The following is a 23,278-nucleotide window of genomic DNA, read 5'->3' on the forward strand; positions in this document are numbered from 1 at the left end:
TGCTCTACCCTATGTTTCCCTCTGAGGCTGCTATTCTCTGAGGTGATCACAGAAATGTCAGAATATGATGTCTGGTCTGCTAGTCAATACAGACACCCGGCAAGTCCTAAGAAAGAGAAAACACAGCAACCTCCACACCCCGAGGCCTGCTGATTCAGAAGGTCAGGGGTGGGACCTGGAATCTATGGTTTCAATCAGTGCCCTCAGGATGTTATAATGTGAAGTCAGACTGAAAACCTGTGTATCCACTCATCAGGGTCTTCCTTGACTGGATTTTCTTTCCATCTCTTTCTTTCCATGGTAGTCTTTTCTGCCTTTATTCCTTAGGATTGCTTTTCAGTTAAAAATAATTTCTACATGCTTATAATATGCCAGACACTAGGAAAGGCCTTTGATCTCCCCCTTTTAAATACCATTTTAGGAAATAACTGATTCCTCTGTAGGCTTCCCTAGCCTCTGTCTGGCTCCCTCTGCCTCCACAGATCATACAGCTATATGTGGTCACTGAATCAGGTCCATCCTGTGTTCCCCTCTGGGACTAGCCAAGAGTCTAGGGTAGGCACACGGGGTTCTAAAGTCTATCTTCTTAGCACAATGCTTAGAAAACAGCAAGTACTTAAGGTGTATGTATTGGTGAGGAGCTGAGTGAGCAGAGGAAGAATACTGGAAATTAGGACCCCTTTTGCTCATCTGCCTTCAACATTTCATTCATACTCCCCGTCACCCTCCACCCCCTCTCCTCCAGGCCTTCCATCAGACACCTTTCTGCATGCCCAGTCCCTATCCTTCTAGGCCACCTTAGGATGGTGACCCCAACCTTGGCACAACGCATAACTGCCCTAGCTACTCCCAAAGGTTTCAGTGGTAAATGACCTCTTGACCTCCCTAAGGGCTACCATGCTCAATTCCTGGCTATGAGGGCAGAGGTAGGACTAGGACTGCCTCTACTTCCCCATCCCTAGAAGTCTGGGTTCCTCTTTCCTTTCTCCTCCACTAGTCCCTTTCTATTCTTCTAAAAGAAGCAGGCAGAAAGAAGGCTGTTTTGCTTCATGAAGGTTTCAGTGAATCCAGGGGGCGTGGTTCTCTGTCGCCCAGAACCTGCTCAGAGAAAATGGCAGTCTCCTAAGAGCACCACTTGCTGATCACACTGTAATTTTAGATTTGTCCTGTGTCTCCATCCAGGAGAGACAGGAATGGCAGTCCTGTAATGAAAGGGCTCTTTAAGAGCAGATAGCAGGCTTGGCCCTCTTTACATCCTCCTACCCCAAACTCAGTAGTCTGGGAAACGTTTGACATCCAGAAAAATATTTGTTCAAAGATTGAAAACAAAAGCTACCATGTATAGGTCACCCATCACCCATCAGCTGCTGTGTCATCTCATTCAGTTCTTTCAGATTTATTTTTAATTTTTAAAATTTGTGTATCTGTATGTTTGTGTGCATAGGGGCATGCCATGTGTGTGGGTGCCCAAGGAGGTCAGAAAAGGGTGTTGGGTGCCCTGAAACTGGAGTTACAGGCAGCTGTGAGCCACCAGAGAATGTGGGTGACGGGAACTGAACTCACGTCCTCTGGAAGAACCTCAAGCGCTCTTGCCCTCAGAGCTATCACTCCAGCCCCTCAACTCATTCTTCCTGAAGACTTTATTACTGACAACACTTTAGAAAAGAATTAACCCTTAACCTAGAAAATCCAGCAACTTTTGGAAAGTCACAGGACCACCGAAGTGTTAAAGTAGAGATCCGAACTGGTCTCTCCAGTCCCCAGATTCCCCTTCTTTCCCAAAGCGCTGTCCAGGAAATCGGGCCCAGACTAAGATTCTATCCTACGGACTCTGACAACTAGTCAGAGTTTGACTCTACTCAACTTCCGGCCTCCCCCTTCTAGTGTGTGTATACAAACAGACTCCTCTACCCCCACAAGTGGGGTTAGCATCTGAAGTGGTCTAATCAGGAGTCTACACTCCAGAGCTTGGTTACATAAGCACTTCAAAGGCCATCAAAATCTACACCCAAGGCCTTAATGGGCTTGAGAGATTCTAGACGTAATCTTGCTTTGGCGAAATAAGTGGTTTTCACAGAATCGTGGCCAGGAAGATTATCAGGGCCCTGAATGAATGAATCAGATCAGGCCAACTGTTGACCTGCCTTCAAGTAGGATAGGTGACTCTTTTGTGCCTGCTTGCTGATACATGAACACTTAGCTGATTTGGCCTCAGCCATTTTTAATATCTCACCCATAGGAATGTATAAGAGGACAAACAGCCTCTGCTCATGTTCCATTGCTGCTAATTATGAGGACTCTACCCCCACCAAGGGGCCAAATTGGTTCAGAGTGGATGTCATCCTCACCTCCCAAGAGTGCACAAGGTGACATTCTTCCCACTCTCTGTGCTAGTCACTTGTGACAACAAGCTAACAATCTAAAGTTTGAATATTTGTTATCACAAGTATGAGTGCATTCATCCATCACACTTAACACCAACAAAGGATGTCAGGAGTAAGAAGCAAGCTGGGTGTGGTGATATACATCTTCAGCCCAGGCATTCTGGAGGCGGAGGCCAGAACCCTCCACTAGTTCAAGGCCAGGCTGGCCTACAAGGCAAGTTACAAAGCAGTCAGGGCTGCACAGTGTGATACTTTCTGGAAAGAGAAAGAAGGGGTGTGTGTGTGGAAAAAGAGGGATGCTTAATTAGTGTTAAAAGGTGATTGTAAATATACACAGAGATAGACAAATGCATATGAATACAGGAATGTCTATGACTATGCGTATACACAATGCATAATGACAAAAGTTGGATTTGGGTAGGGGTGATCTCAATGGGCGTGAGTTCCCATTGTTAGCCCTCCCTATTTGATACCCATGCTCACGATTGCAAATTCAAAGTGAACGGGTGAGTCTCCCCATCACAAAGCCCAGAGGTCTTGCCTGTAAAGGCACTCGAGGTCCCACCCACCCAGTTTAACTGCCTTCCTTAGTGCCCGAGCTTTCAAAATTGTCCATGAGAATGCCTGAGGCTTTTTTGTTTCCTCCAAGGGCAATTCCCCGGCTCCACTCCCACCCCCAGATTCAGATTTAAACCTGGGGTGGGGCCGGGGATTTTTCTCTGTGGGTGCATGGAGTGAATATAGACCCTGGTGGGGGTTTCTTTCTGTTCACTGCAGGGAACTGGGAAAGGCAGCTCTGTGTCTTTTGTCTTTCTATCTTTTTGTTTGTTTGTTCTTTTTGGCTCTAGGACTCAAACCCAGGACCTCCATCATGAGTTCCGCCCAGCCAAAAGAAGCAGTATTGCAAAGCGGCCCCTTCCTAGCTTCAGTTCATTTGCATCTTCTTCAGCCCCATCCCCTAACCAAACGTCTAGTGTCCCGTTCCCTCTGGATGTGTAATTATTATTTTGTGAGTTAGGTATTGCAAACGAGGGCTCCTGGCCCTTCTGACTCCCTGGCTGTCGCCTTTAAAATAAGTAAGACACACAACAAGCAAACAAGTTCTCCTCATGAGCTGCGGCAACGCGCTCCCTTCTTTCTTCTCCAAACTACAAATCAGCCGGACGGACCCAACAACCAGGTGGTACTTCCTTACAGGTGGCTCGCTGGACTCTCGCTGGACCCTCCTTCAGGGGGTTGGGTTCGGTCTCTCGAGCATCCCGCCGGGGAGGTGGGTGGGGGGCGTCCCACGCAGTCCGGGGGTCGCAGCGCGCAGCCCTCCCGGCGGGCCCCGGCCGCGCCCCGCGGTGGGAGGCTGCGGCTGCTGAGGTCATTTCCTGTGCCTGGCCGCGAGCTGCCCGCCGAGCGCGGTGCGGACACAGCGGGCGCGGCGCTGCACCGGCGCCGGGCGGGCTTTGTGCGGAGCGGGCGGAGACCTCCCAGGCTCCGACCTCGGCCCGCCACGCCCACCGCGACCCCTGCGGCGGGGGAGCGGAGACCCGGCGGCCTCCCGGCACCGGGCGGGGAGCCGCGGCAGGGCGGGGACGCGCGTGGCGATCGGGGTCCAGGCGGGACTCCCGGCAGCTCGCTCAGGTGAGCGGCCCCGGGGGCCGGGGCGGGCCGGGAGGGCAGGGGGGTGTGCCGCCGGGAGAGGGCGACCAGCGGGGCGGACGCGGCTGACTCCTTGCGGCAGGGAGGGCGACTCCGGAGCAGGTGCCTCCTCCCTCCCTGGGAGCCGCGGGACCGGCGCCGGCCACCGGGAGCTCCTGGACGCCCTCCTGGACGCCCGCGCTGGGAGGCGGTGAGTAGCCTTCCCGCGGTAGGTCCTGCCGTTCGGGACCGGCTCGATCCAGTTGCTGCTGGGAAGGGCTGTCGGGACGTGCGCGCAGCTCGCTGCTCGGCGCTCTCGACCAGCACCTCGTCCCGGGTTGTTGCTGGGTTGTTGCTTCTGTGGTTTCTGCGTGTCGCTCCTCTAGGGGTATCAGGAGTCAGCCAGACAGAAAAGGGCACAGGTTGGGCGCCGGGTGACATCAGGGGCTTTGTGCCCCCGTAGCCTTCCAGGGAGGGTGGCCGGGGGCTTCGGAGACCCTCTCGCGGAGATAGAATGTTCTCCCTGTGGCTCCTTCAGCGGACTTCCTCCCTGTCAGGGTCTTCATTAGCTTCTATTGTGAGTCCACCTCGTAAAACTCACTGACACGGATAGATTCCGGGCTCTAGGAGAATGCTCGGAAGATGGTTATTTGAAATAACTCCCCCGCCCCACCCCACCCCAATGGACTAGCTATCAGTTCCTCAGCACCAGACTTTCTGGACTGTCTTCCGTGTCAGACAGTGTGTGAGGTGCAAGTAGTCGTCGCTCAGTCTCAATCCATTCACCTTTCTCTGTAAAGGAGGAAACTAGAACTCAGGAAAAAAAAAAAGTGCCTTGCGCAAGGTTATAGTGAAAGACTGTAAAGGTCACGTAGAGACAGGACTCAAACCTAAGCCTTCTAGATTCCAAATGTGATACCTCCCCTAGCTGCCTAAGGGACCTACTCAGCTGGGGCGTGATACTGTTCACCTCAAGGAACTGTTCAAACTTAGGGAAATGAACTATTAGCCTAAAATAATGTACTGCCCTTCTGGCTGAAAAAATAAAAAATAAAAAAACGGCACCAGTAATAGGAGAGAAGCGTTTTCCTCTCATTCCGTTCTTCGCGGTGTCTTTTTTTCTTTTCCCTCTTCCTTCTTTTTATTTCTTTGTCTCTGTTTGTCTTTCTCCTTCCCCCTCTTTGCTGAGTCTCACAACAGTCCTCCTGCCTCAGCCTTTCTAGCGTTGACATTATAGTAATGTTACCACGTCTAACTCATCCCTCATAATGATTCTCATCTCTACAAGGCTGTGCACAAGTGTTGACACTCCCGTCCTCAGAGACTGAAGAACGCTTTGTGCATGTTTAGGTACGGGGATTCCCTCCCTCACTGCAGACTAGTGCTGAGCCCCATCCTGCACTGTCTTACCCTCTACCTCTAGCTGGTTCCGGACTGATACTGTAGCCTGGCATGTGGTCCATCCCTATCTTCTCTGTACTCGGAAGGGTAAGGAAGAGGGATCACTGGTTCAGAGTAAGTCTACTATGTAGCGAGTTCCAGGCCAGCCTAGGCTACATAGTAGGACATCAAGAGAAAACCGAAAGTTAGTCTGAGTTGGAGAATGGGCACTTACTATTGGCTGAAGTATGAATTAGGGGAGCCTCAGGGGACAGCACTTTACAATACACATTACTTAATCCTATGATCTCATTTCTAGGACTATCCTCTCTGCTGATACATAGAAACTCAGGCATATTCGTTGAATATTCATTGTAGTATTGTTTATTTTAGAAAAAGTTTGGAAACAAATGTCTATCAACAAGGGATTCTTAAGATCGTGTAATAATAGCCTCACAATAGAATGCATTAAGGTTCTTGAGAAGCCTTGGGGGGTGCGCAGTAAGGACATTTGCCGAGAGGAAGAACTGGGAGTTCCGCCGTTAAGTACGGTGACTACGGCATAGGTAGCTGTAGAGATGGCTCAGCAGTTAAGGGGGCTCGATGCCTCTGCAGAGGATCTAAGTTTGGTTCCCAGCACCTACATCCACCGTCACTCCAACTCCATTCCATCTAACAGCCCCTCTGGCCTCTGTGGACACCAGCACACACATGTGATTACACACACACAGTATAGGTATATATGCATATGTGTATATATATGTACATATAGTGTGTATATCCATACATATACATATAGACATATGGTAGATATATATGCATATACGTGATATAGACACACTATATATGTCTATACATACATATATAAACACGCACACACATATGTAGTGTGTATATATCATGTATATGAATGCTTGTATTCTGGTCAGGTGGTGTGGTGCACACCTTTAATCCCAGCACATGGAAGACAGAGGCAGGCGGATCTCTGTGAGTTTGAGGCCAGCCTGATCTACAGTGAGTTCCAGAACAGCCAGGGCTGATACACAGAGAAACGCTGTCTCGGAGAGAGGGGGGAGGGGAATGTTTGCACTCTGAATAGCTGGAAAAAAAAGTATTGCTAAAGTACAGGAGTGGGAAGGAGCCTTACTGTGTACCTTATACTCTTTTTTTTTTTTAATACTGAAAAATAGGAAGACAATGTAATTATCAAATTACAGTAACCACATGTCCCCATATGCCAGGGGAGCTGCTGGTTTATGCCTTTTGTTTGTTGGTAGCCACATTAGCTGACACTTACTGAGTCATATACTCAGCAGGTAATACTGAATTAAAATTTCAAGGGAATTCTGTGCAAAGTCTCCTCTGCCCCTCCCTCCCACCCTTTCTGCTGTGCAGGTATAGAACCCTGGCCTACACACATAAATACACACAGCCCTGGGATCGCTACCCCCCACCCCGTAGCTTCACTGTATAGTCCAGGTTATCCTAGAACTAGTCCCCTCCTGCCTCCAGCTCTCAGGCACCGGGATTACGGGACACACACCCAGATGAAATTACCTTTGCTTGTTTGAGACAAAGTCTTACTTCATAGCACAGCCTGTCCTAGAATTTGAGGCTGTTTCCCTGCTTCAGCCTCCTGAGTGCTGGGGTTACAGTTCTGAACTGCCTTGCCCAGCTTGGAATTGCTGTTTTGACCGTCAAAAAGAAAGTTAAATGTTAGCAGTTTCATAGGACTCAAATGATAGCACTGCTCTCATTTTTAAACATTGCTGTCGATTTCAGAGGGGAAGTGAGGACCAGAGGAGTTAAGCAGATGGGTTATTTAGTATCCGAGCCGTTATTCAGACCCAAGTTGTTTGGCCTCAGCTTGGGATGGTCAGTGCTGTGCTGTGTTCCTCCTTTGATACTGAGGTTCTCAAAGGCTAGGGCAAGCTCTGGCTTTCTTTTATCTCCTCAGTGCTGTCAGGAGGGTGGGGTGAGGCTCACCATCTCCTCCCAGATACACCAGAAAGAGGCATGGAGGTCTTCCTTTCCCACTTGGCTGGAGAGCAGCTCTCACATTAGGTGATACCCATCCTTAGAAACAGAAGTCACATAGGGTCCTCACTTCTCCACATTCGGGAAGTGAGAGGCTGCATTACCTTCTTTGTGGTGATTCCCTCTGCCTCAGCCTCCAGAGTGCTGAAATTATACAGGCACACCACTGTGCCTGGCCTTCCTTACCTTCTGGTAATGGTATTGGAAGCATCGTGCTGTCCTGGGTCAGCAGTGAAAACCAGAAGATCTTTAATGACCTTAGTGCTTGAAAATTGCACATAGGAATCACCAAAAGTTGGCTGAATTAAGTTAAATCTCAGTATTTTGTGGGGTTTTTTTTCCTGGCTAAATCCCCAACTTTGACCCAGAGATCCCAGAGCAAGTTTGTGTTTTCTCTGAGTCTAAAGTCACCAAACTGGTCTTGTGTCTTTTCCCACAACCTTTCTTTTACCCCCAGCCTTTGTCTGTAGCATGCCTCTGTGGGCCTCTGTGGCACTAAATCCAGGGTGCTGGGAATGCAGAGCTTCAGAAAGGCAGGTAGAGCCCTGGAGATCATCTGGCTTGTCTGTCATGCGCACAGTCTTCTGGGCCCTGGTGAAAGCAAGAGAGCAGGTTTCAGAAGAGTGGCACTGGTGATGAAGATGTTGAGTGGGGGACACAGGAACTTGTTGTGCTAGTTCTCACTTCTTGTGTGTGTTGTAGCTTCCTAACAAAAATTCAGAGGAGGAAACAAAGTACACTTGAGCTGGGGTTTGTTTCCAGCTCATTAAGCTACACCCCCACCCTCTCTTATTAATTTCCTTGGCCGTGATGCAAGCCGGGTAGCACTCACCAATGTTTGCCATCACTCCTGAAGCATCCTCACAGAAAGAGGGCTGTTGTAGATGTTGGGAGAGCACAAGTCTTGACTCAGTTCTGCTCTCCTCTAGTTGTCGCTGAACTGATCACAAGTGCCAGTTAACCTCTTGTGTTCAAGGTGAATAACTGCACTCGCTGTCTGTCTCGGGATCATAAACAAACACGTGATGCTTTGAAAAGTTAAGCACTGGGGTCTGGGTTGGTTGAACACTTGCCATGTAAATATGAGGATCTGGGTTTGATCTCCAGCATTCACATAAAAAAAAAAAAAAAAAAAAAAGGAGGTGTGTTAGCATACCTGAAATCCCAGCTCTGAGGAGGCAGAGACAAGAGAATCCCAGGAACCCACTGGCCAGTGAGCTCCACATCCAGTGAAAAACCTGGTCTCAAAAGGCAGAAACAAGCTCATAAATAGATAAGGTGGAGAGTGATTGAGGAAGACACCTGATGCCGCTCTCTGGCCTTCACATGTGTATACACATGCACTCACACATGACATTTTTAAAATGCTAGGTGTTCCTTTCTGTTCATTCTTGGTCATCTGTCTTTTTGGATGGTACAAGTGCAGGGACACTCAGCAGGCAAAGTTCAGTTTACTAGCATCTTCCTTAACATCTCTTGTTCTATAGCTGTCAGTCCTACCACCTGCTTTAGCCTGAAGAGCCTCCAGCCCTTTGATTTAGCAGTAGATACCTTACTCTAGATCTAATCCCAAACCTTTAAATCCCCTCACATGTCAAGGCAAGCCTAGCGAGAGCCCCAGCCTTCTGAGGACTTGTCAGCATCCCTAGGGCAGGAGAAGGATTAACCGGATCACTTGATCGTCCAGAACTGTGAGGTCATGAAGATGCTCCAATGGAGAAAGCACTCCCTGGAGTCTTAAGTGTAATCTCCTATCAGGGCCAGGCAGAGACTTGAGACAGGTCATCTCCCAAATTCTAGGAGACTGATAATCTGGCATTTCCCAGGCCCCACGGAATCTCTTAAGTAGCTTGGACAATCAAAAGAAGGACTTAAGTATTTAAATCAAATCAAGTCACCAAATTTCTGCTGTTTTGCCCCCCCAACCCTTGGGCTTTTCTTAGATACTTTAGTTCTTAGCCCTAGACTAGAGAACAAGACTCCGCAAGTCCTAGTTTCAGATCTGCCACTTTTCCTGTTTATAGGACGAAAAACACAGTTTCCCTGAAGGACAAGGAGACCCAAACATGAAGCCTCCCAGCCTTCTCCCAGCCCTCCTAGGCTCTGTTTGTCTTTACAGCAGTGATCTTAGCTCAGATAAGGTCATGTTTTGTTTTTGTCTTTTGTCTTCCTGCTTGTTCCAGTCGGTCCCAGTCTTTTGAAGTGGGACTGGCTGGGAGGTCACAATGTCCCTTTTGTCTGGGATGACACTTCTGGGCTTAGGTCATGTGTCCAGTGTTCAGAGGATCCCAGAGCCGAAAGAATCAGACACCAGACCTATCAGTGGCTTAATTGTTCTGCCCTTCTCTCAGGGTCTACCGACTGGGCAAATGTCTGTGCTTATGGAGGTTTGTGGTGGGGAATATCTGAGCCCCAGATGCCTTGGGAAATCTGGGTTCATCTTAGTGCTAAGACATCTGAAAGGTATTTGAGCATGCTAACCATGTATCTTACTCTTTGTGGACTCGGGAATAGAATGCCTGCCACCCCACCCTGCCACTGCCCCACTCAAACCCCAGTGCCTCAAGGGTGCTAGGTAAACAGGTAGACAACTGATGACCTGTGCCACCAGCTTGCTCCTTCCTACCGTCCTTCCTTCCTTGGGTTTGGTCCTACTCCTGACCAGCTATGGAACCATCTGTAGAAGTTACCCAAACTCTATTCCTCAGTGACCTGTGTAGAGACAATAGTGCCTTCCTATGGTTTCCAGGTTGACCTGAGGAAGAGAGTGCGTGTGCTTGCTATACAGTAAGGACTCAAGAAGTGGGAGCTATTTGTAAAGTCTAACAGGAGAGGCCTCTAAGTTCCAGTACTCAGGAGGCAGAGGCAGGCAGATCTCTGCGAGTTCAAGGCCAGCCTGGTCTACATAGCAAGTTCCAAGTCAGCCAGGGCTTCACAGTGAGACCCTGTCTCAAAAACAAAACAAGACAACGACAAACAAAACAAACAAAAACATAATGAGAGAAATCTACTAATCAAAGTCTAGCGTGAGGGAAGAAACAATAATGGTGACGAGTGGTGAAAGAGGCCCACTATCGCTCCCACTTAGTGTTTCCAAGTAGAAAGTGACTGGATTTTCAGAGGCTGCAAGGCCCCTGAACAATGAGAGAAGAGGATCTCAAAGTACAACACATTTTATTATAGAAATTTCCAAGCATTCTTTTCAAGTAGAAAGACCAGTATAACAAACTGCTGTCGACCTATCCCCCCAGCTAGTTAGGGCTAGCGTGTAGCTGAGAGGCTGTCAGGGCACGTAACCTAGCATGCATTTATCCCTAGGTTTGATTACCAGCAACAAACATGAACACACACTTGTTACTATTTTTTTATGTTTTTGCATTTTCGGTACACAGTTTCTCTGTGTAGCCCTGGCTGTTGTAGAACTGGTTGTGTAGACCAGGCTGGCCCCCAACTCAGAGATCCTCCCGCCTCTGCCTCCTGAGTGCTGGGATTAAAGGCACATGCCACTATGGCCCTGCTTTCACAGTCATTTCTTAAAGTGATTTAGTATTCAGGTGACCATATGCTGTGGTTCAGCCCAGGCCTTACTTACGACGGCGGTGGCTTGGGAGACTTACAAGTCCTGATGCTGATCACACCATCCAGTTTTCCTCTCCTGCTCATGCTGTGCCTCTGTCTCCAAGCTCAGGCACACTCCTGCCTGCTTCTTTTCTCATCCTTGACCCAGTTTTTCTTGTCTGCGCTACAGGTAGGGGGCATCTGGATACATTTTTCTGTCTGGGTTATGAAGGGTGGCTTTCACCGGAGGCTGGAGCAAAACATCTCGAAATCTTCTGGCTTGTGTCTTATAACTTGGAGGGGATGAGAGAACAAGATTTTGTTCCCAGTCAGGATGAACTGATGATAATTGCCCAGATCCCAGCTAAACAGAAGAGTGTCAAGGGAACCCAAAGTATATTTCCTGTCCACTCTCAGCCAATCTAATATCCACAGAGATACAGGACTAACGCAGGAACCAGAGCCCTGCCCCCGGTTAGCTGTGTGACCTTAGATGAATCTGTTTGTCACTTCAGGGTTTTCTTAAGTACCAAGGCTCCTCCCCGTATACTCAGCCCCCTTCCCTGCTCCTACTTGTTCACATTTGTGAGTATTTTATAATGGAAAACTAAGTGTGGGGACCCCTATTTAACCGCAGAGCCTAGAACGGTATGTGACAATATGGCAGCTGAGCAGACAGTTACATGACAAACAAGGGAGCCCTATGTTTCACTGCTTACCTAACTACCGTCAAGAAAACAGGTGACAGCCAATGCTGGTGAGGGAGAGAGGGACGGTCAGTCACTGCTAAGAGGAATGTTAATGTAAGCTAGTGCAATAGAGGAATCACGGTGGAAGTTTCTCTGTAAATTAAAAACAGGGAGGGTGTTCATGAACCTCCAGCCCTAATGGAGGAACTACGGACAGTTGATGGCTTCTGGAGGGAGAGTCCGTTTTCTTTGAGGGTGTGGCCTGGTCAGTGCATCACGCTCTAGTGAGTAGCTCCACACCCAGAAGTATATGAACTCTACGGATTGCAGTCAGCTTATTTTTTTTTCTTTTAAGATGTAATAAAAAAAATTAAAAATAGAACGAGCTATACTATTTCTGGGCATATTCGCAGAGGACTGCCTTGGACATGCTTGTTCATCCATGTTTCTCATTGTACTGTTCATTATACAGAGGAAATGGAAACAGCCTAAATGTTCAGCAGATGAGTGGATAGTGAAAATGTGGCATATGCCAAATGGAGTTTTGTTCAGCTGTAAATAAGATGGTGAAATCAGTAGGAGAGCTGATAAATCTGGAAATTATTACATGAAGCAAGGTGACCTAGACTCAGACTGTCTTGTGTCTCACACATGGATCTTTGCTTTCTGTGTCTGTGTGTGTAGGCTATGAGCAAGCATGGGTATGGGCTATTATTGTAGAGCGCTATCATCCAAGGGTAATAGCCACAGCCTCGGCACAACAGCTGTGACTATTTGCAAGTGCCCCCCCCCCCCCATCGAGGCTTGTTTGCTGCTGAAGATCCCACAGAGAAGGAGGGTTGGGGAGGGTCATTGGACCCTCCCTCCCCCGAGATTCCTGAAGCTCCCTTCTCACCTCCTGGCCATTTGTTAACTGGGTTGTTAACTGAGGAGATACCATCTATGCGGTTACGGGGAAGTTGTCATCCAGGCTGGGGTGAAACTGCTTTGTGCTCACCCACATTCCCGGAAGTGCCCCTCTACCCAGGTTCTGTAAGTAAGCCTGATGAATTCATTCGTTTCCCAAGTTGGACTTCAGTGGAATTATCTTTGGTTTGTTGTTGGTGCCTTATAAGGAGGGAGTTGGTGTTTGTTTACATCTCCCCAAGGAGACAGTTCCAGCAGCAGTTTCGAAACTAGAAAGGGTACAAGAGAGGAACAAGATGAGGAAAGTGGGATGGGCGATAAAGTGCAGGTGGCATCAAAGTGAAGAAGGTGCCTGTGGATCTGAGTGGGGCAGTGGGTTGGAGAAGGAGAATTTTTATTTGAAAATACAATAAAAGCTAATGCTCTGTGTGCTAATTAAGAAAGTGTAATGCCTGAAACTCTTCGTAAGGATCACTTACTAAAATATATTAAAACAGTCAACAGAAAGAGAGAAGGAACCAGGTTCTTTGGAAGGTGTCTTGGGTTTTGTCCTGAAGTCATTTAGCACCTGGTCCTGGGCTGAGAGAAGTGGGAACACAGTTGGGAGCGCTGGAACCACCTCTCTTCCCCACCCTGTTTTCTCTGCCCTTTGGTCTCCTCCTTCCCTTGAATTCCTCCTCCTACTCTCTTTATCTTTTCAGTTCTCAGTGTGCTGCATCTTGGAGCTCTGGGAATATTTGGATGCTATTTCCATCATGGCAGAAGTCAAGGTGGAGGTGGCCAGCATAGACTGGCAGAAACGATGCCTTTCTCTGGAAACACAGCTTTTCCGCTTCCGCCTTCAGGCCAGCAAGATAAGGGAGCTGCTGGCTGACAAGGTGAGTCCCAGAGAGCATGATATTCCCTCACTTCAGGGCACGGGGCCAGCAGCCACTGTCAGTGTCAGCGTTGAGAGGGTGAGGTGGGGAAAGTGAACTCTCTTGCTAAGACTTCGCTACGCTTTTCATGAGAAATGAAAACTCAAAAGCTGTCACCTGACATTTCTCCTGGCTCTGCCACCCCAAGTGCTACACAGTAAAGAATGAAACAATCAAGCTGGCCATGGTGTAACACAGCTTTAATCCCAGCACTCAGGAAGCAGAGGCCCTCAGAGCTTTGTGAGTTCAAGGCCACTCCCATGTTCTAAGGATTTGAGGCCAACCTGGGCTACATAGTGAGACTCTGTCAGAAACAAACACTTGAACTTTTAAAAATGATACCATCGTCTTGGTCCTCTGTTACTTTGAGCCCCTCATGGCTTATCATCTTCATCATTATTTTTCTTAGTACTCCTACTGCTGTTAATTTAACACTTTGGATGACTCCTTAGGAGAACAGTGGGCCTCTCCACCCTCCTGCCCATCCCTTATAAACAGACAGAGCCTCAGAGAGTGCCTGATTTTCTGAGGACAGCAAACAAGCCTGGGAGTCAGACCTGCCTGGCTGTGGACTTCCACCGGTCAGGCCAGGGGATTAGACCTCTCAGAGTTATTTTGAGACTTGTATCTGATAACTTCCATAAGAGTGTGGACGCAGAATCAGCAGTGTGAACAGGTGTGTTATCTTTACAGGCTTAGGCAGGCTGCTCAGCAACACTGACCACTTTTGTCACATTTCTCTGGGAAGGTACATTCAAGTGGCTGACTTTCAGAGGTATAACCTGTTTAGGGAGTGGAGGCCTGCACTTAAAACGTATTTGTGTGGGTACACAACAGGTGAGTGACTCGACCAACTGTTCTCTTGATGGTTCTGATTACAGTATTGGTGTGCTTAGCTAACCCTTTCTCAGTCCAAAGGTAGATCTCAGCTCACCTTTTCTAAGTGAAGTCTAAGCCTTGATTTGTAAAGCTGGAAAAAGTGGAACAAATGACTTGCTCTTCTGACAGTCCTGCAACCTGGAGTTTGGGAAGGCAAGCAGGTGGTGTCATTTTGGCATTCCCATGGCTGGAGCATGACCTTGGACTAGATTGAACTTGAACTCCTAAACCTTGGGTCTGTTGGCATTGTTTTAGTTCAGACAGTATAGGGTTGCTGTGGGTGCCAGCAGGTACTGCCAGGGGAAGAGTAGTGGGCCTAAGGATGGGTGGTTAGAGCCTCTTTGCCAGAACCTTGTGGTGGCCTGGTTGTTAGAGTGTCTGCTCTTGGGTCACTCAGTCCTCTTGTTCTGAGTCTTGGGAATGCTGTTAATGTCTGGTTAACAGGCTCCTAGAAAATGGTTTTGTCCATATAAAGTTTGAGGACCTTGCCTTAGGCCTCGGTGTAGGGGGAGGTGATAAGGGAAAGAAAAGATAAGGGAGGAGCAGCTCAGCTAAGTGGGGCGAAGACTTCTAAAAATAAGACAACAAAATTGCCTCAGATAAAACAAAACAAAAGGAACAACGCAGTGAACGAAGCACATAGAAACTCTGAAAGAAGAAACATCATTCAAAATGTGAGCTGAACACTGAAAAAAAAAAAAAAAAAGCTAGAGGCCTCTTCAAGGAGTAAACTAAAGAGGGACAGAACAGGAGAGCTCAGTTTTAGCACCTGCATGAGAAGGGCTAAGTGGCCAGGCTCCCCTTTGTCTTATAAGGTTTCAGGCTTGAGTTTTTACACCTGTGGAGTCAGGATGAGGTTTGGCTGCTTGGAGCTAAAACAGTCTCCTGTGTAATCTAAACTGTTTGTAAATAAAAAGGTGGATGAAGGTAAGATCACCCACCAGCACCGTGAGGTGGCCGAAGCTTCTCAGAGCATCTGGAAGAACAGTGATCTACTGTTGGGTTTACACAGCTGTGTGATTTAAGAATCTGAGTTCCGGGACAGGGGTGACACAGGAGAAACTTGCAGGAACAGATTCAAACTTGTAGGAAAGAAGGCTTCAATCCAGGTCACAGAGGAGCCCTCAGGAATCAGAATGAGCCTTAGAGAAGGTAAGAATGTAAAACCCAAAATAACTAGTGCCTGTCGGGTAATCTATAGTTAGTAGGAATTCATGTGCACAAGAAACAGTTGAACATCCAATGATAGAACCATGGGCAAGAGACTGGAAATTAATTCATTCAAAACTAGGGCCTAGAGGGATGGCTCAGTGGTTAAGAGCACTGACTGCTTTTCCAGAGGACCCTGGTTCAATTCTCAGCACCCATATGGTGGCTCACAACTGTCTGGAGCTCCTGTTCCAGGGGAATCCCACACCCTCATACAGACATTCATGCAGTCAAAACACCAATGTGCATTAAATAAAAATAATTATTTAAAAAAAAACTACTGATAACAGAATGAAGACATTGAAAACTTGAGATAAAAACAACACAGTTTCCAAAAGGACCAGGCAGACTTGAAAGCCAGACAGGCCTTTGAGAAAGTGTTCCATTGAAACTAGTTTTTCAGTGGCTAGATTAAATATCAGGTTGGGCACCATAAGATGGATTGTATGTGTGTCTGTTACTCGGGTTCAAACCTAGGGCCTTGTGCATGGAAGGCAGGTGCTCTCCCAGAAGATATGAACAGGCAGGGACACCAAAGGAAATCACCAAGAAGACAACACAGACAAATATATAGCAAGATGAGAACCTGTGTATTCCAAATCACACCTTATAGTGGCCATGGAGAAGAGCATGAAGAAGAGGGATTGTTTGGAAAGCTAATGCCTAAAAACATTCCAAACTTGAAAAGAGAGGTGAAGCCTCAGCTTGAGAAAGCAGAAGGCACGAGAACAGGATAAAAAAGTAAACATCTTTGTCTTCTCTTTTAGCTACTTAATAGTGTGGTCAATCTAAGAAAGACCCAAAACAGCGGCTTAGACCAGACAGATACTTATGTCTGTCATGTGTAACTTCCCAGACAGAAGCAGTCCATCCATGAGCTGGAAGATCCACATTCTTCTCCTTCTAAGTGTATGATCCAGAGGTTGCTTGTGTTCCTTCTGCCCAGAGCCCACTGGCCATATCTTAGTCACACGGTCATACTCAGCATCAAAGAAGGCTGGGAAATGTCTTTATTCTCAGTAGCCATGTGCTCAGCTTAAAGTGGGCATATTAGGAGAGAACCCTTCACACAACAGCCAGCTGTTTCTCCCCTTCTCCTCTGCCTTCTCATTTTGTGGTACTAGGGCTAGAACCCAGGACCTCATACATCCTAGGCAAGCGCTCTACCACCAAGTTACCTTCTCAGTAACCAGTTGTCTTTGAGTCTAGAACAATAAAAGTGAGAATGAATAAAAATAAGCTATACACTAGCTTTCAGATCACTGCCGGGAGGAAATGAGATAAAGAAACTCTACTGAATACAGATGGCAAATGGGAAAGGCAGTGTAGAAAAGGGGAACATCAACCAGGTATGGCAGTATGGGATGACAAGCCTGTAATGCGAGCACTTGGAAGTTGAGGCAGAAGACCTATCAACAAGGTCATGGTGGGTCAGGTGAGACCCTGTCTTAAAAAACAAAAACCAAAACCGAACAAACCAAAGGAGAGAGGACCTACAGAAGGGACAAAAATACAATGGTAGAAATAAATCTAAATGCATTAATGAAAAGGCGATGTATGAGAATATATATTGCAGCACTGGCGTATGAAAATCGAACTGTTGCCGTCAGGTGCTCGCGTCCACCTGCAATCACAGCACTTGGGAGACGGAGGTACAGCCACACTACAGCCACACTCCCGGACATCAGCCAGGCTCCAAAACCTTGGCTTTTACCTGTCCTGCTTTGTCCAGTGTGTGAAAGGCAGTGAGGATGCTGGCGACCCACTTTTGGGGTTTGGGGAATCAAGCCCAGGGCTTTGAACATGGTAAGCGATGCTTCATTTCTCTGTTACACCCATACCTTTTTTGGGGGGGGTCTTGTTTTGAGGCAGTCTCACAGAGCCCAGGCCAGCTTTAAACTTCTAAGTAGCCAAGGATAACCTTGAACTCCTGCTTCTTCCACCACCGTTCCCAAGTGCTGGGATTACAGGCACGCACCACGACACCCGGCCTGAGACCCCTTTTCAAAGGGGCAGGTGAGACCGAGGAAGACTTGGCTCAGGTAACCCCTCGTCATGGCAGCGGGTGTAGGGGATTGCCTGCTACTCCTGCTGCTGTGGGGCTGGTATTTCACAGTGTTGCCACGTGTCGCAAGTCGCTGTGGACATGGGGAGCCGAATACCAGATTGGTGCCAAGTGCTTTTCATCAGGGTGCTACAGCCAAGTTCTAGGGAGTTTACGAGTCTTAACCGCAGCTGGTGAAAGTGGATCCTGGACAGCTGCGTAAACCTGACCCCTCCTGGCTGGCACGCCAGTACAGACCCGCACACTGAGGAGATAGCCGAGGGCATGGTCGCAGGGAACCCTCTGAGGAAGATCAGAACCCAAATAAAGGGTGACCTGCCCGTAGAGTCCAAGTGTGCCTCGTGAAGGAAGTGTAGAGAAGAGCAGCTGCTGCTGCTCACTGTATTCAGAGAAAGGAGAGTCCAGACTCAAAGCGTCAGCCTGATCACACCTGTGGGCACTCCCTCGGCAGTGGAGAAACTCTGTTCTCATAAAAACAGAAACATTTAGAATTTCTCTTCACTCACGGCCGGTATTGGTCATTGCTGAGTGCAGTAGACGACGCACAGAGAGGCATCATGCTTTTCTCCTTGAGAGTGTAGTAATGCATGCGCCTTTCTTCTCAGCACTCAGGAGGCAGAAGCAGGATCGTGAGTTTGAGGACAGCCTGACTACATAGGTAGACTCCCTGTCTCACAAACCAAAATAAAAGTTTTCTTAAAATTTTACTTTACCTCATTTTTATGTGTATGAGTGTTTTGCCTGTGTGTGTGTGTGTGTGTGTGTGTGTGTGTGTGTGTGTGTGTGTGCCTGAAGAGGTTAGAAGTGGGAATTGGATCCCCTGGAACTGGAGTTACACACAGTTATGAGCCACTGTGTGGATGCTGAGACTTAAACCCAGGTCCTCTGCAAGAGCAGCAAATGCTCTTAATCTCTCCAGCCCCTCAAAATTCTTTTTGAAAAAGCAGTGTGTGTGTGGGCCACTGGAAGATGGTCCAGGGTTAAGGGCACTTATTACTCTTGCAGAGGACCTGAATTCAGTTTCCAGTATATATATCTGGCAGCTTGTAACTACCAGTAATCCAGATCTGGGGATGTGACACCCTCTTCTGGCTTCCACAGGCACCAGGCACTTCCGTGGTGCACATACATGTATTTGGGCACTCATACGCACACATAAAAAATAAATTTTTAAAGAAAAGAAAAAAAAATTCAGAACTTCTATATTTTTAAAATGTTTCAGTGTTCAGAAACTAGTTTTGGGACCTCCCCCGGAAAGAGACATAGCAGTGAAAGCAAAGTTCTCTGGTGTGCCAAGTGTGCTGAAGTTAATTGCAGGGAGGGTTGGCAGCAAAGGACCGCCAGCAGCTGTGGGGCACAGCTGCCTGCCAGTGGCTGACAGGAGGCGACTGGCTCTGGATGGCCTTACAGGTTTTCTCTGTGTAGACCAGGCTGGCCTTGAACTCAGTCGCCCCTCTGCCTCTGCCTCCCTAGAGCTGGGATCAAAGGCATGCACCACCAGCACAGCTTGGCTGAGACAAGTTTTTCCATGGGACAAAATTAGGAAATGTCAGACAGTTGTGGAGAGTCATAAATGTGAATTATTTCCCGTGAAAAGCCTACGGCAGACATTAGAACTACAGCCAAACCATCTGTGAAACTTGTTGAGACGCCAAGACCCTCCCATTCAACATTTCTTTGGATTCGTAGCACACTCCCAGGCTTTGCATTAAGTAGATTCTTTCAGTAAGGCAAAACCCTCAACACTGGTTAGCCAACGCGAACAGGAACTTTATCAGAAGGACCAGGGCAGCAGGAAGTTCTTTATTTCTGTCCAATAGCCATGGCATGGTCTATTTTTATCGACACCCCCCCCCCCCAACACACACCTTATACTTCCGTGCAGCTCCCCGGCCTCCGTCTCTTGATTTCAGGTTTCAGAATTTCAGAGATTTAACCTGCCCAGCACTGAAGGGAGAATTCTTTAATTCTGAGTTGTGCTGCACTACTGTAATCCAGCCCTCCCCTCCAGCCGCCTAGTAGAATATTATGGGCTGGGCAGCCACCTCTATGCCTGTATTCTTATTCTGTGCTGTGTGAAACTGCCTGAAGGTCAGAGAACCGCAGGGCTGGCCTAGGACAACGTGGTTTGAGAAAGTTCATCAGGTCCTAAATGAAGGGGACCTGAGTCTGGTACAATCAGCCCTCTCACCTGGCTTGTGTTGAGAGGTTTGGTCATGATGACTCAGTTCCGCGGAGGGTGAAAAGAGGAGGAAGCGCACACACCCTTGATCCTTCTGACCTGTTGGGAGACCTGTGTGGTGTAACTTTTGAGTTTTACTTGGACCTTTGGGGGAGCATCCCCCAAGGGCTCCTCAGAGACAGTGGATCCTGAAAGTTGCAATATTTACTTATCCTAGAAAGGATGAAGAAATAGACAAGGGAAGGACAGCTGGAAGGGACATCTTTGCTCAAGGAAAGCAGAACTGTGGCCGAGGTGTGCCTGTGACACGGGGAATTGCTTACTGTCTGGTAAACATCAAGCCAGGGTCTAGGCCAGGGTAGAGAAGGTTGAATATCTGGAGAAGTCAAGTCCTGGGTGATCAGTGAGGTGAGGGCTGGAGCTTGGAAAGTGAAAGGCTCAGATCTGCCCAGCCACAAAGAGGACTAGGGCGAGGCGCTTCACACTAATGAACAATGTAGGTGTGTTGCCCTGGGGCAGGAGGGTGGGGAAGGAGCTGGCACCGTCTTGTCTCGGGGAAGGCTCGGGACCTTTGACTTACAAGCCACCTGAATCTGTCCTCCCTGAAAGTGGCTTATGCAGCACATTGAGGTGTGCCAGCTGAGGGAGGACCTGTACCCCACTTGCTAATCTCTGAGCTTGTGGGGCTGCAAAGGGACGCCCTGAAGGCTGCAGCTTTTAGATCTTGTCCCTGATGAGCCCTTACATAAGATTCTAGATGAGCCTTTAGCCCCCCCAGCACTCAGGAGGCAGAGGCAGCCAGATCTCTGTAAGTTCCAGGCCAGCCTAGTCAACAAAGAGTTCCCGGACAGCAAAGGTTATATAGAAAGAAACTGTTAAAAAAAAAAAAAATCCAGAATTACTGGGGTCCTCAGACCTAAACAGTATGTCTCTCCTGACAGGGAGATAGACTCCCCCTGACCCCTGTTCTGGGAATGTGCACTTCTAGGGCCTTGCACATGCGATGTAAGTGCTCTACCATTGACTGTACCTCTAGCCAGCAAAGTAGGAAGGTAGGTAGGTAGGTAGGTGGTTTTGTTTTGTTTTTTTTTTTTTTTTTTTTTTTTATTAATTTTTTAAGTGTGTGCACATGTCACGGCCCATTGTGGAGGTTGGAGGACAGCTGTGGAGATAACTCCCTCCTTTGGCCTTATCTGGGTTCAGAGATTGAGCTCAGATCACCAGGCTTACCCAGCAAGCACCCTTCATCTGACTGAGCTGTCTGGCTGGCCCAGTATAGATTTTGTTGTTGCTTGTTTGTTTGTTTTCAGTCACTATTTAAACTTTTATTTATTTACTTATTTATTTAGACATGGTCTTTTGTGGCCCAAGCTGCCAGGAACTTTCTATGTGCTAGTCTTGCTTTTCATTTTCATTTTTTTAATCTTTCTGCCTTCATTTCTCAGGGCTGTTATTGCAGGTGAAAACACCACTATGCCCTGTGCAAGGTAGAATTTTAAAAATACATTTTATTGTTGTGTGTATGTGTGTTGCACATCGTATGATGGTCAGAGGACAACTTTCAGGATTTGCTTCTTGCCTTCCTCTTGTTCCTACCACTTCGGTACTGGCTCATTCCTGGCCAGTTCTGTCTCTGCCTCCCATTAGACTCCATCTTATGGTACAAGTGCTAGGATTACAGGTGTTTCCAGAGGTAGAATTCAGGTTGTCAGCAAATACTTTTACCTACCAGAATTTTTACCTACCAGAATAGTTTTACCAGAATTATTTTAGAGACTAGGAATTGGTGGATCATCATGACTCTGGGTTTCATTTGATCCCCAGCACATACATAAACATGCAAATACTTTAGTGTCTCTTTTGGTTTCCTACCCCCATTCTCCCAGAATCTTACTGTATAGCCTTTCCTGGCCTGGAACTCAATTTGTAGACCAGACTGGCCATGAACTCACATAAATGCACCTGCCTCTGCCTCCTGAAAGCTTGGACTAAAGGCTTGTGCCACCATGTTTGGCCTTGTTCTTTGTTTTTATTTCTGTATTTTATGTATATGGGTACTTTGTCTGTATGTACATCTGCACATCACAAGACAGCATCAGGTAGTTGAGCTGCCATGTGGGTGCTGGGAATTGAACTCAGGACTTCCGGAAGAGCAATGAGTTCATTGCTCCGAGCCATTTCTCCAGTCCCCTGGCCTTTTTCTATTTCATCGAAATTAATAAAATCAAGAGGATACTCATAAATACCATTACCAGCTGGTAAGATACTTGGGGTGGTGGAAGCATGCCATTACCAGTGACAGAAAGTAGACATGTATAGGAGCATAGTCCATGCTACACATGGGCAGAGGGCAGCATGGCCCTACCCATCACCCAGTGTAGAGAGGAAAGAGGCACCAGAGAGAGGAGACCAAGGCACAACTTGGACAGCAGTGTGCAGGAAAAAAAAAATGGCAGTGACCTGCTGTCCTACACAAAGGGCTCTTTGTCCTGCAGTAATGACACCAGCAGTGACACCTCATCTGCTCTATAAACTTGGGATCCAGGAGCTGAGAATTGCCATGAGCAGTCTTTACCCTGATATCCTGGAGTCATTTAGACAGGCAATTGAAGTGTGGCCTGAGTACGGCTCTGTGCACTTGAGTGTCCCGATGCCACTTTCATCGCCAGGACATGATACCAGTATTCTCCTCCCTCTTCGTGAACAGATGCAGGAGCTGGAGCAGAGGCTGCTGGAGGCTGAGCAAAGAGCAGAGAATGCGGAAACTCAGGTAACCGGGTTGCTGGGAGGGTGCTGGGGAAAGTGATCGTCCCTTCCCATGGGCACATGGGCACACTAAGAAGAACCCACAGTCACAGATGGGGCTCGATCACGTTAAGGTACAAGGAGATGTCTGTGCTCATGAAGGAGTCTCTGGGTAGGTTCAGTGTAGTAAATGGCTGTATTAGTCCAAATTGGCTGAGCTATGCTGCAGAAACAAATTGTGTCTGCAGTTTGTCTGTATCATGTTTAGTCCCCAGGACTGGTCTACATCCGTTGGCATTAACCAGGGAGCCAGCTTCCACTGTCATTCAGGTATTCAGGCTGAAAGAGGGTCCATTTTCTTTTAGCTGGCTCTTACACAGGCGTGTACAACCTGTGGAGTCCACATGCATCCCAGGATAGCACAACACATTGGTAGGTGACACGGTCATATTACAGTGTCAATGTATGGACACTCCTTCCTGGAACACACAGCCTTCTGGGTTGCCATTGGAGAGAATTTGCTGGATACCATATTTTAAATACTTCAGACCAGAACAGAGCCAGTTCAAGGTCATTCAGGGTCACAGAGCAGGACCCTGCCTCCAAACAACAGAACTGTAAATACTTGAGCCCAGAAAGGAAGGGTTGTTCCTACTTACAGCCCTTTGGTTAGCTGAATGGCACGGCCCTGTCTAACT

At 47.8% G+C, this 23,278-nt stretch overlaps 1 protein-coding gene across 2 annotated transcripts in view; it reads left to right on the top strand.

Moving 5' to 3' along the window:
• Nucleotides 1-3,541: 3,541 nt before the first annotated feature.
• Nucleotides 3,542-23,278, top strand: part of Plekhh1 (pleckstrin homology, MyTH4 and FERM domain containing H1) — a 48,813-nt gene continuing 29,076 nt past the window's right edge. Inside the window, exons 1-3 of one of the 2 annotated variants that reach the window (XM_060387759.1) lie at nt 3,542-3,564; nt 13,285-13,461; nt 22,543-22,605. In XM_060387759.1, the coding sequence (XP_060243742.1) occupies nt 13,339-13,461; nt 22,543-22,605 (186 nt within the window). In that variant the 5' untranslated portion in view covers nt 3,542-3,564; nt 13,285-13,338. Of the gene's footprint in view, nt 3,565-3,883; nt 4,017-13,284; nt 13,462-22,542; nt 22,606-23,278 lie in introns of those variants that run through there. The other variant, XM_021651181.2, reaches the window with a different exon arrangement.

Source organism: Meriones unguiculatus, chromosome 7 (assembly GCF_030254825.1).
Source record: "Meriones unguiculatus strain TT.TT164.6M chromosome 7, Bangor_MerUng_6.1, whole genome shotgun sequence".
Lineage (NCBI taxonomy): Eukaryota > Metazoa > Chordata > Mammalia > Rodentia > Muridae > Meriones > Meriones unguiculatus.